Genomic DNA, 13,699 nt, shown 5'->3' with positions numbered 1-13,699 from the left:
AAATCCATTTGTAGTCCTGGTTTCACAGTTATAAAAATACTTAAGGGGTTTTATTAGGAGCAACGTGTTAAACATGTGGAAATCTGTTTTGATAACATTATTCATAACACTGGCTTTGCGCTGTGTGAATTAATAACACTTCATTTACAGACGGAAGAAAGCTGGCATGGTATTTCCAGTTAAAGAGATTAATTTTTAAACACCTAATTGACAAGCTAGGGTTAGGCAGGATAAGCAACAGACTATACGACTGCAGCTGCAAAGTCAAGGTGACTGGAATACTCAGAGAAAGGCTTTCAAAAAGCAGAATAGAGAGCAGAGAGGGAGGGAGTGAAGAGAATTAGTCCTCAAGCACTTTTCCCTCCGCCCCTATTCTTTCTCTCTTTATTAGGAATGATTTACTTTCTCAGTGAAAGGATATAAAAGCTCAAGTATAGCAGCGTAATTATCGCAGAGTGAAAATTTAAAGGTTTGACTCACAATGTCCTCAAGTCAGCGAGCAGACTGCCAGATGATAAGAGTGACTGTGTTCAACACTCGGCATCCAATTGGTTGTGTTTTATGGGCTTTGCCAAGGAAGAGCACACAAACAGCACTCGGCTCTGCAAGTCTGTAAACATGATGGACTGTGGCAAACTACCAGGGCTGGTGTTTACCTTGGCAGAGCCTGGCCCTGGCATGTCGGTAGCATCACTTAATTACTGTTTACATGTAAATATTAAATTATACAAACATCCCCACAGAATGTCTCCAAAAAGTACAGAAATACACAGTCAGGGTCAACCTTATCTGTCCGCAACAGTTGCCACTGCTTAGATACGAATTGTTTTGAATCACAAATTTCCTGCATTGTACATAATCTTCATAATTGTTAAATGCTGTTGTCCAAGGGCATTCGGGTAAATATGCTCCCGTAATCTGCATAATAGCAGATGCTCAGATATGTAAAACGCACCTTGTGTTCTCAGGGAGGAAAAAAAAAAAAACACACACACACACACACACATAAAGAAGGTTATTGTTCACAACAGTTTTATCAGGAGAAAGGACTGTGATCATTAAGACAACCACCGTCGTGGCCAACAGATGACTGCTTTGATTACGGTCCTCACCGTCCGGAGCAGCATATATAGTGGAGCACTGGTGCCTACTGTGCATCTCTGGTATGGCTGAGTAAAGCACTTGTTCATCTGCAGTGAAGGGTAACATGAAACAGGCCTCAGCCTTCTGATGGACAGGGAGATTTCACCTTCGCCAGTGAATGATAATGCATTATTAAATTTGCCTCTCTGCTCACTAGATACACTTAGCTGACCACAGCATATTTATCTCCCCATCCGAGGCTCACGTCTTGGCAGGAGAAAGCATTCTGTCACTTTTGAGGCATTTCAAAGATTAAAAAGAACCTCTCTCTTTTCAACGTCCCTAAAAGCATCCCCCCTTTTCAGTGAAATGTGATTAGTAGGAGATGGTGTCACGCAATGGAACATTCATGAGGGGGAGAACAAATATCCAAATGAACTCCCATGTCCTGGAGGAATAGCCCCTCTCTGCACCATCAGCAATCTCACTCACATGGGCTGAGGAAATTTGATTGATCCTCTATTGAATTATTTTTTTGCACTCTTTCATTTCAACAGGACGCACTGACAAGTTGTTTGATCATAAAGCATTATTGTCTGCCAAGTCACATTTCAGGGTTGTGATGGCTAATGATCTTGCCTCCTGACTTGGGGAAAGTCAGGTAGTCAGCATGTGTTTGAAGCTCGCAACGCCAAGGACATCGAGAGGACTGAACAAAACACTCTGCATTAAAGTCAGAAAGATGAAGAGAAGGCGCTTACGTGGAATGTATCGAACTTTTAATGATACAGTATGGAGATACCATCAATGTCAGTGAAATATTTACGATGCAAAAAAGAGCACACAGCTGATGCTGAAAACTTTTGTCCGACCCAAAGTCCCCTAACTTCCTTTTTATCATTGCGAATGCATACATGTGCAGAAAGGCCCAGAACAAAGACTACAAAGGCTAGAAATCACTTTGTTTTTTGTCTTTTTCATCTTTTTTTTTTAAAACCTATATCCCCACTCTCTACATGACACCAGCAGCGTCCGCAGTCCCTTGCCCAAAGCAGCTGTAGTAGTAATTGACTGTGACAGTGGTACCTGCTTCACTTCATCATTCAGAGTGTAAACTGGGACTGCAGACGATGCACAGTGCACAGCAGCTAAACACGTAGGCTGTGCCCTGACAAAGAAAAGGCGTGGCTAATCGGCTTTTTCCATTGTGGTCACACTAGTTGCATGATGCATCAGCCGTTGCTCACATGATAGCAGGTATGGAAGGATGCAGCTCTAGGTGACATAATACACCACAAGCTTCCATTTGTGCTTGGAAGGATATTATGAGTGCATCTCCTGTTGTGTCAACAAGGATATATGATGTTTACCAGGGAAGTGCCAATATCATATTACCAGTGATTCACTCGCTTTTAAAATATGGTTTACAGAATCAGTTTACATACCGTAGTGGTCTCTGACTCTGCTGTCAGACGTTTTAGCTCAGCCTAAAAGAGAAGTGGCATGCTTAACTGCAGTGGGGAGAGTGAGCAAAAGGGGGGAAATGTGTTGTTGGCAAAATGTTTCAGCTGCCACATGGTATTTAAAGAAACTCTTAGACTTCAACGTACATGCATATGGCTTGTGTTTTAAGCACCTTTCCCCAAGGAAAGAGGAAAAAAAAAAGATGTCAAAGTGTTTGATGTCCAAAGTGAGTTTACAGCCAAAGGCTTTCGTACCTTTCAAATTCCCCCTTGTTTGTCAGCTACCTGCTGTTTCATGAGACAGAGCCTTGTCGGAAGCTATCGCCACAGACTTTCTTTTTGAAGCAATTCAATTAGTCACATGTGAGATAACACTTAGCTTTCTACTTTGCTTTCTGTTTTTTTTCCCCACTCACACATCATCAAATCTCAGTTTTTTTTCACAGGAAAAAATTTGGACAAAAAATAATCAAGTTCAAACAACACCCCCCCCCCCCCCCCCCCTCCCCTCCCAAAAAAAGAAAAAGGGGGAAAAAACTACCATCTGGTTGAGATGCACTGGTTGACACAACTTTGGAAATGTTCTCTTTTAGACACAAACAAACAGTCTTTGTCCTTCATCACCAGAGATTACATGAAAAAGATGAGACATGTTCATAGGATGTGAGTGATGTGACATTATAGTGGCTGTCTCTGAGGCGTCTGGCTATTTAAATAGCCTCCATATGAGCCGAGGCACAGCATCCTGCCTCTGCACCTACTCTGCTCTCTTCTGTTGCATTGTGAGAGATTAATTTAATGCTCTGCCAAGATCATAAAGATCAAACAAGTGGAGAGATATCATTAAACCATTGGAATGTTATCTCATTTATCTAAACAAACTGATGCGATGAACAAGCCTAATTAAAAAACTCACCATAAACAAAGCTTCGGATGGTGAGGTCTATCTCTCCACTCTTAAACAATGAAACACATTTATTTTATTAATCTAATGCATCATGTATCATATCATTACAGTTCAATATATCTATCATTAATTTTATTCCCTTCACTTAAAGCTTTTATTGGAATTACTTTGGTTATTAGTTGGTTCTAATGTATTGGTTACCGCTGAATCTGGCTGCTACAATCTCTCTTATCTCGCTGCATAAACCTGTGCATGTTATTCAAATTGCCTCATTTATTATGATAGCTTCCTCATGTAAATTGTGCTGACTGCTCGCCCTTGCACAGTCCTCATTAGACTAATGAAAACCTTCAAACGAAAAAACTAAACAACCTGCCAAATAAAGGTCTGGGGTTATTATGAAAATTACAACTGTGGGAGCCGGGAGAAGCTCTCTTCATTAATTCATGCTCAGCAAATTGGTAACTAATTTAGTTGCACTCCTCTGCATTAATGGGTTATTTTATAAAAATGTTTTCCACAGCCTGAGACCTCTGGTGCACACACTGGAGAGCCCAGAATCCTAATCAAGTCCAGTGACATATTAGGAATTGGAAATCTCAAAGATAATACAGTTGTGTGTGTTTTGTGAGTAGATGTGTGTGGGTCAACTATCTTGAATTTGTGGTCATTTGCTTTCTCCTCAAATATTGCAAAGAAATTACAGTCAATTTGTGTTGATTACGTGAGTATGGAGGAGGCACTTCAGTTAAGATGCAAGATCGCTGCGACTGAGGAAATAACCAGCTGATTTACTATGTAGATATTTGATTAAATCTCTGTTTGTGTTGCGCTGTTTGCTTAAATCACAATTCGTTTTCCACACACACACACACACACACATACACAGACAAAGACAGACAGACAGTGTGCGACCCATAAATTCAGCTCATGATCCTGCTAATTATTACTATTCACTGCTTCACACCCAGTGAGCGAAGGTCTAACACTGATCTTCACATCAGCCTGCCAACAGGGAACATTCAGTCCAATGATTTCCATAGTGGTTTTAATATCATTATCAGCCTCACCCCACCCTGAATCACCCAGTACAGTGCAGCACAGCACAGCCCTGCTAAAACCAACAGAGAATACTGAAATCTATTATTTGCTCCATTTTGTATTTAATCCACCACGCTTGGAAGATTTTTGTCTTTCTTTCATTTTCATTTTCTTTTTCTTTTTTTTTAAACCCACGGAAATCTAAAATTGAATAAGCCCAGCAACTAATAATAAAAAATAACATTTATTCTGGAGTGTGATTGAGGTTAACATTTTGAACATTCCTCCCTCCAGATGAGCGATACTGATAATGACAAGCATAGCACATGTGAGCAACACATGCAAAGGTTCATTATTTACCATATATATAGTATGTAAATACATAATAATTAATTTGGTGTACATAAAAAGCAAAATGCAGTTTTGAAAAATCTCACTCACAGCAGTGTTTACTGTTTCTTTAATTACTTCGAGAAATAAAACGGGACTGAACAGCAGCTCGTACTTTCCCTTTCTCCCCTTTTTTATTGATGTAGAAACATTTTGGTTCATACACATCTGTTCTGTAATTTCTGCGAACAGTGTCCTGGGGAACATAACGTCTGAGTGACAATTTGTGATGAGAGCCTATAAAGAAATGGAGGTGACGTGTAAAATGAAATAAAAACAAGGCACTTTATGTGTTCACTTTTATTCTATGAAGGCAATGAAATGTGATTATAGCTTTAGCTGACATACGCTGTAAATGTAAATGTTCTCTAACATTAACTGTGTTGACCAAACAATCTGTGTGACACGTCATCTTCGCAACTGCACACATATCTATGAAGGTTATACTTTCTTAATGGCATTTTTGATTTGATTTGGATTATACGTTTGAAAAAAAAAATTGAGAGTGAATGTGAAAGTTAATTCTGCAAAAGCATTTGCAGTTCTCAAACTGGTATTATCAATATTTAAGACCAGACCCAATTTCATTTGATTAAAAACTGCTTTCTTTTGGAGTTTCAGTGATTTATTTCTTTAACATATTCTGTAAAAAAAAATGGAAGTTGATTAAACTTTCATGCAGTGTGATGAACAATGGACTGAGATCTGCCTTTGGTGACACATTGACCAAACGTGGGCTTTTTGTCTCCTGTCTCTCCTGATTTTAACTTGGTCCACACTTTTTTTGGAGACTGACAAACCTGCTCTGCCCTCCCTCAACTGTGAGCGTTCATCTTTGTCAGCGCACTTAGTTCCCAGAATTACATCTTTCATTATGGGCTCAGAGAAAAGAGACTGTTCATCACAGCATTCAGTCACTTGACTGGAGTCTAATTTTTTATTAATTGGGATAATTGAACAACATGAACTAAAAGCTAAGAGATAAAAGTCTCACAAGCTATTGGACGTAACATTTTGGCATTTTTTAATTACTATTATGATTATTATTATTATTATTATTCCTCTATTTGGTCTTTGTGATCAGGAAAGATGTCACATTATTTATATGGTGCATTGTATGGTACTATCAGACCTGTCTGAGGGAGCATTTCTGTGCATACACAAGCAGTGCAGGGGTGAGCAGGGACAAGAAACGCTTATCCCATCAAACGGATCGGATTTTTGAGCAGTAAAATGAACGTGAATGTGATGGACATGTGGTTATATTTTTAAGTTGTGCACTCCAGTTTTAAAAAAGAAACATTAATACCGCTGTTTTGGAGCAGCAACGATGAAAACATATGACATAGACATACTATACACTATATCAATCCTGTAGAAACTACTCTATCTTATATTTAAAAAAAAAAAAAACTTGACTCACCTTTGTCAGCATGCATCCTCTTTACTTCATGGCTCATGTCGTGGGCCAGGTCTCCCTCTTTAGGTCCAGGTGGAATGTTGGGGGACAAGCCTAGCAGGGCATGGTTCATGGACAGCCCATTGTGGTGTGCTGCTAGAGAGTGGAAAGAAGAAAAAGAGTGACATTACTCAGAAGATGCATTTCTACTACACCTTTGTAAATCAGACAAAACAACAAGGCTTTTCATCTGTGTGTCTGGCTGCACATTGAGGTACGTACGTATCCTGTCTGAGGAGCTTTCTGTGTGGGCTGGGGAGCTGGACACACTGCTGCTGCGGTGGGACGATGGGTGACTGCCTGGCCTCCTGTGGTCTTCTAAGGAAGGAACAGGTGATGGACTGTCCGGCACACGTTCCTGAAACCCCAACAGCCACAAAAACACACATCCACAAAATGAACACCCAGTATAGGCTGAAAGATTATCTGAACCTTCTAGTATTGTGTCATTGCTGCCACCTGTTGTAAAAATTTACTTTTATAACAGAGGTAACCATTCTAGAGGGCAGACTCTGGCCCTGTGCTGCAGCTGCCATGTTTGCGATGGTGCTGAGGTGGTTCATCTGGCTCATCGCCATGGTGACAGAGGCTGGAGGCAGGCTGACTGGGATCAGGGGGTGTGGCATCATCATGAAGGGGAGTTCCAGGCCTGAGACAAATGAAGAGGTTGTTAGTTACTCAATGATGCATATCACAGATGGAACTTCAGAGGCTCTGGATGAAAACTCAAAACCTGTTCATTCCATAATCTCAAATGTTCACCACTGAGATCCCCCCCTTTAAAATTGACATCCAATAACACAAACACAAAATCAGTAAAAGTTAAATAATTCAAGTTGACTGCTTCTTGGGTATTCTTCCATGCTAACACAATACACATAAATGTTTTACAATACATGTTAATAATAGATTATACTGCAATAATAATAAAGAAAAAATGGGGACGATAACTAGAGTATATACACTCATTCAAAGACCAAAGTTTACACAGCAGTAAAGTTGCATCAATTATTCTATGATGAATAAAAAGGGAACATTATGGAAATTGTCTCAATATTTACATATAAAAAATACCACGGTAAAAACAAAGGCAATCTTGAAAGCCATTACCCAAATGACTAGTTAAATGTGCTAATGCCAAACAAGTACCGTCAGACTACAGTGTGGCATTACTTTAGGCTAATTATGGCAGACTATATTCCAGACCAGTGTGTGTGAGAGAGAGAAGAGGGAGAGAGAGAGAGAGAGAGAGAGACCAAAAAGAGTCACTCTCAGCTCGCACAATAATGGGATTTTCATTTCTTTCTCTTTTATATGCACACAAATTATTCCATTACAACATCAGAGATATCTTACAAATGTTCTAAATTATTCAATTGCTGTCTGGCAATAGAGGCCTAATTGGGAAAACTGAAGACATTAGTAGTCTGAAAATGTAAAGAATGTCTAATAAAGATACCATGGGGGGTTCGTAGTTTGTCAGACAGTGGCCCTGCACTGTGCTTCTGAATGGCTTAATGAAAACAAGCCAACTTTCAAAGGACATGAGCGCAGACAGAAGGTCAAAGCTAGGTGTCTGTACCCCCACCAACCACAACACCGCCTCCCCCCTGCTCTGCTCCATGGGGACTTTGAACTGGCAGGATCAAAAGTGACTGGGAACAGTTTGGTCTCATTCCTCCGCCACTCAGATGCTTTACACAAATGCTTGAAAGAAAAAAACCTCATAGACACTATTGGATCTGATTGAGCCTGTGTTGATTTTCCACTCCTTTTTTTTCTCTCTTTCCTGGCAGCCTGATTCAAGGTAAAAAAGCTGCGTAAAAGAAAGATGGGAGTGAAGCGATACTGCACTACAGAAAGCTGATCCACAAAACAACTCCGCTCCTCTTTTCTGACAAAACATCAGTAGCCAAAGGGCAAGGAGATCTGCATGGCGAGGCCTCTAAAGAGAAGGACAGTGGTTGAAAAATGAAAGGACATGAGAAGCACTCGTCTCTGTCTTTCCCCTCTTTCTTTTAAAGAAGCATTGATTTCCATAAGAAAGATTGTGTGCAGCTTTCTCAAAAGCGAGTATTCCCAAACAATATAAAACAGGGGAGATTAAAGAAAGACGGAAGCCAAGCAGCACCTTGTATCAGCGCCTCTGCTGTACCTCAGACTGAATCAATTACTACTCAGCAGGCTAAGCTCAATTAAAAAACACCACAGAGGGCCTGATTGTGGGGGTATTTACTATAGGACAACATGAAGAGGTCTAGGCTACCTATCAGCCATTCAAGGCCACTCGAGGTCCAGAGTGAAGGGACCTATTCTCTCACAGAGGTGGATACGTTATGCACCTTCAGTCAAATACAGCTACATGCATACAGACACAAGCAACATTTCTGCATATTCACGAAAGTATGAAAAGAGGTGGAGAATCACCTCAATCCACAAATCAACCCATGTGGAAGTGGATTGTATGATGAATTTCAGAGATGTGTTGCCACCTGAAAGACAGCCTGGTGGGGAAACACTGGACCTCTGTTCTCTCTAGTGGGTATTAGTCTCGCTTTCAGTGCCTGTCCAGCCCCTTTCATGTCACCCCATTTTAAAGTGCTGTTTCTCTCATAAAAGCCCATTCAGGACACTGTAGGGGAATGTGCCACAGACCAACGAGGGTCGACCAAATCCTTTTATTTGCAGCTGAAAGAGGCCAGGTGAGGGGGATACTGGATTATTCATTGAATCTGGCATTTTTGCCAGACAATTAAGAGTTTTAGTTTCCTTCATATGCAACTTCTTAGTGTTTGCTCAAGCTTTTCATGTTAAATGACAGGATTAAGAATTACTGCAGTACATTATGCAGAACAGTTTGTACTGGTAACAATGTGCCGAACATTTTCTGTATATCTTTTACAAAAACAAACTCAACAAACATTAGTCAGACTCATTAATCACTTGGATATGGTGTAGTTGTTCCATCAGAAACATATTTGTCAGTTTCTGTTTATCTCTAATACAGAAGTTCAGGCCTGATGAGAGGTGAATTCCCACAAGCCAACCGCCACACCCCCCCACCCCCCACCCCACCCTCGCTCCTGAAGGGCATAAACAATACATTTGGAGTAATTTACCTGAAGTAAGCCTCAGGGACCTGCAAAGGTGAACTCCTATTTACCATCATTAAAACTACAAATCACTTAATACCAATATAAACAGCTCAGCTATTATGTTGTGCAATGCTCGGGAGTTCACGCATGGATAAGCAAAGATTTGAATCACGGAGGATGAATTGAATGAATTAAAACAGCCCTCGGTAACAACATGATTAAAAAGCTGTTACATCAGGACCAAGCAGCACGGCCGACGACAGGTCCGATACTTAAAAGAATCACGCTGAAAAAAAAAGATTGAATGTTGAATGTTTTAAAATGATTAAACAGAGAGTAGTAATTTATTTTGATGACAGAAATGATAACCTACAGTGATTTGTGCTGCAGTTAATCTTCATCTAAACGGGACTTCAGCCTTTGTGGCCATCTAACCCTACGGAGGGAAATAAGGAAAAAAGGAACTAAGCCATTGTCATTGAAAGTAGTATGGAGGTAGCAGCCAGCCCCTTACCCTTAACTCTGTTGTGGACAGATTTCCCCTGACAAAAATTAAACTAGCTCCTACTTGGCACTTTATTATCTCTTCAACTGAATGATTTATTGTTTGTGGAGTGAAAGAACCAAAGAGAGGGGGAAGATTACATTTCCAGCCAAAGCTCAGGCCTGATCTCGTTTTTTACTCCCTCTGTCCAGGAAAAAAAGCTTCCGACAAACAATAATGTCAGCTGTAATTGATCGGAGGTCGCCGGCTGGGCCTGCAGTAAAAGCGCACTATTTAAGCGACAATCGGCCCCGCTCTCTTCATATGCCGGCTAATGAAGCTGTCTGTCTGGGCTATTTACCTTCTCTTAAATGGAAAAGGAGAGATGTACTGTAAGAGACAGGGCTGGAGAGGATCTGCCTCTCGCTCCCGTGAAATAGGACCTGCACATGCCTCAGGAATGTATAATTGGTTGGCGCAGCCAAAGCTGTGGATCCGGTGCTAATTAAATGACTTGTTTAAAGCCTATCTGTCTTTGTTTGGGAGGCTCTGGGCTTCAGAACAATGCATTGTAAATGCTGTTGTCAAACAAACATTCCTGGTTATCCTTTGATTTGAATTGAACAAGACAAAAGGGTGATTTGCTCAGTGCTAAGCCTCTGGTTTTCGTGGTGTTGAGATAATTTTTTTTTCTCCTCTGATCTGTCAAACTGAACAGGGCCATTCCAGTCAAGCAGCTAAAATGGACTGACTCACTACACAATACATATGCATATGCAGACTGCTGCTGCAAAACAATCTCAGTTTCCCCCCTAATTGCGCTTGTAAAAATGCCCCCATGTCGTGTATGTATTTCTCCAACAAAGGTGAGACGCTGGTGCACACACATGGAGTCTTTGTTGTGGTCATATCAAGGGTTTGCACACCGCTCCCAAAAGGAAATGAACGGCTCATGAAAAAGTGTCTGTCATGCAGCGAGACATTTAGAGGTCTCTCCCTTGCACTAGTCAGCTATTCATCTTTACTATAACTGTTAATCTCCTCCAAAATCAGAAGCCCTGTCATGAGAGCTGGGGGGAGCCTTATAGCCATTAGATCAAACATAAGACTCAGCCTCCATAAGTATGCTGTCTGGCATGGTGGTGCCACTCTATACAACTCAAGTGCACACTTACATATACACAGCGACACAACTGCGCTTACATTCGTACACACACAAACAAGAAAACACACACACACACACACACACACAGATGGCAGGTTCAGTCAAGGCTGGAGAGTTCCTGTTTCTCATTAAAAAAGGGGGAGAGAGGAAGGTATTGAGCTTTGATGTAGCCACCCACAGCCGCTCAGTGTCATTGAATGAAACTTTGAAGCTTTTTGTGTATACGCAGTTAATGTTGATAATAAAGCAAACATCTTGCCTTTGTTAAATACCTGCTGAACACTCACGTATACGCACACACGCACACACACAAGCTGACACATAAAAAAGCATACATCTCGCATTAAAAGGGAGAGGTAAACATGAAAACATATGGGCACAAACTCAGACAGTGATGCAGTATAGATAATTGTGTGTAGGTACGTGCACACATGGAGCCGACCAGACATAAAAACACATGCAAACAATATGCTTTTCATTCCACGAGACAAGATGATTGGATACATTTCAAGCTCATTCACATGAACAAACAAAATGTGTTTCGCATGCCAGGATAAAGAGATGCACATTCCAATGATTCAGGTGTGCAAAGATTTCCTGCCAAGATGCCTAATGTAATGTAATGTAATGTAAGAAAAAAAAATGATAAGAAAACATTTCTGGTTTGATGAGGTAACATAATTGCTTTTCTGCCCAAACCACTGGAGTGTAACATGTGGTAGAAATTATCAAGGAGACAGACAGAGGTGTTTGTCCTTTAAGTGTATAAAACCTAAGGCAGGCAACTTTTATAGGATAATTTAAATCCTTGGCTCTAATGGCACGCATTCCTTATGAAATTGAAAGATCAATCATCTCTGTGACAGATGTGTTGTAAAAAAAAAAAAAAAGTTCTTCTTCTTATCTGTGAGGAGAAAATGCTAAACACGTTCCGCCATAGCCCCACTCGCACTAGCCCCACTTTTAGCTGTCTATTTGTCTCTTTGCTGAAAATGTTAACGAACAGGGCAATAATCAAGCCATATGCTTGCATGTGGCAAATCTCATTACAGTAAATGACCTTTACCAACCCATGCCAACATCCTTGTGCCTGACAACAGTGAGTGTATAGTGCCGCGGAGACAATGGTGGGTTTAGTTAATGCAATCATCCACATGGCTGAGGGTAGCCAGTTTAGCCAGGCCTTCAAGACACATTAACAAACAGCATTTGCCTCTGTAATTTGGGTCAGAACCAGGCTCACTTCACATTTGTCACACATCACTCTTGATAAATACACAACATCGGCGTGAGAGCACCAGCATCCACTCACTGACAATAAGCTGTGGCACCGAAAGTACTGCGAACAGAGGAGGAGAGAAGAGGGAGAGGAGAGATATTACCAGCAGCTGTTACTTCTGCGGGTGCAATATATTCAAGCCCAATCAATAAAGCTCCTACAGACAGTGACACCCAAGCAGACAGAGGAATCATTTTCATCTGATACTTAGCAAAGGCTCCCCTTTTAAAAAGATTGCTTTCAGTCAATGACAACCAGTTGTCATTTGACTAAGGCCTCTGAAATGAAATATATTGACTAGTGTTATCAATCACGGCCCACTCAGTCGTCATATCACTTTGGTGGATGGGGGGGGGTGGGGGTGATCAGTTTGCATGTGGTCATCAGATCATGCGATTTAATTACAAAATTAGCATCACTACCTCCTGCACTCTCACTTCCTCTGTTACGATCACCTCATGAGAGAAATCCGTAATACGGTGAACAGTTCAGTGTAGCAGAGCTAATGAGTTCAAGGTAGTGTGTTATGTATCTGACTGTAATGTCAAATTTTATATTGCAACGATCCAGGCAATGGCACTTGGTTTGGATGTGGTTACTTTTTCAAATATTTGAATTATTTTGTTGGAATAAATTTTGTTTATTTGCTTATTCACACCACAGAATGAGGGTGCATTGATCGTGAAATACCACAAGAGTGTTTAAACCTGATTTCTCACTCCCCCTTTTTTCATGGTCTCAGAGGCTGTGTGGTGACCAAGATGCCCGGTCTTTAGTGCAGGCTGATAGCTCTATTTAGAGGAGGGTTCCCATAATATAATTGAAAAGAAACACCTTTTTGTTTCAGGTTGTGTGGAACACAACCAAATACATTTACATGTATTTTCTCATGTAATCAAACTGATTACAGAGACTGCCATTTTCCTGTTGTCATTACTGTTACTGTGTAAGCAGTAATATTGTTACTCTATGATAATGTGTCCTCTCAGACGTAATCATAGTCAAATGAGAGCACATGATATCCAGCCTCTAATGCGGCACCATCTTAGCTGTGTATGTGAAAACTGCTCCATAATCTACGCAATTGCATGCTGTGTATATTTCACAATTCTCCCAACCTGTGAAAGCTCATCATCACTGAAAGGTTGAATGTCATTTATTACACATATCACATTTACACCAAGTGACATTGTCTTTTCAAATTGTGTTGATCTCTTCACTTTCAAAGGTCAGCCCCTTCCCTGGCTAAATTCAACGTGACAGAGAATAGTGAGGAGGGGACAGCCGTACGCATGCATCACCCCGCCATCAAAGCGCTCCAAATTAATCTTTC

The 13,699-nt window shown here is 40.8% G+C and overlaps 1 protein-coding gene across 7 annotated transcripts in view; it reads right to left on the bottom strand.

The window, feature by feature from the left end:
- The window catches only part of dachd (dachshund d), an 88,772-nt gene that overhangs the window by 16,512 nt on the left and 58,561 nt on the right, over positions 1-13,699 (bottom strand). For 2 of the 7 annotated variants that reach the window (XM_058622409.1, XM_058622413.1), the window contains exons 4-6: positions 6,820-6,992; positions 6,566-6,716; positions 6,308-6,439 (exon numbers count right to left, since the gene is read on the bottom strand). In XM_058622409.1, the coding sequence (XP_058478392.1) occupies positions 6,308-6,439; positions 6,566-6,716; positions 6,820-6,992 (456 nt within the window). The remainder of the gene's footprint in view (positions 1-6,307; positions 6,440-6,565; positions 6,717-6,819; positions 6,993-13,699) is intronic. The other 5 variants (XM_058622412.1, XM_058622416.1, XM_058622410.1 and 2 more) reach the window with 4 other exon arrangements.

The sequence above is a fragment of the Solea solea genome, chromosome 2 (genome assembly GCF_958295425.1).
Source record: "Solea solea chromosome 2, fSolSol10.1, whole genome shotgun sequence".
NCBI classification, from domain to species: domain Eukaryota; kingdom Metazoa; phylum Chordata; class Actinopteri; order Pleuronectiformes; family Soleidae; genus Solea; species Solea solea.
This window is presented reverse-complemented; position numbering and strand designations above follow the sequence as displayed.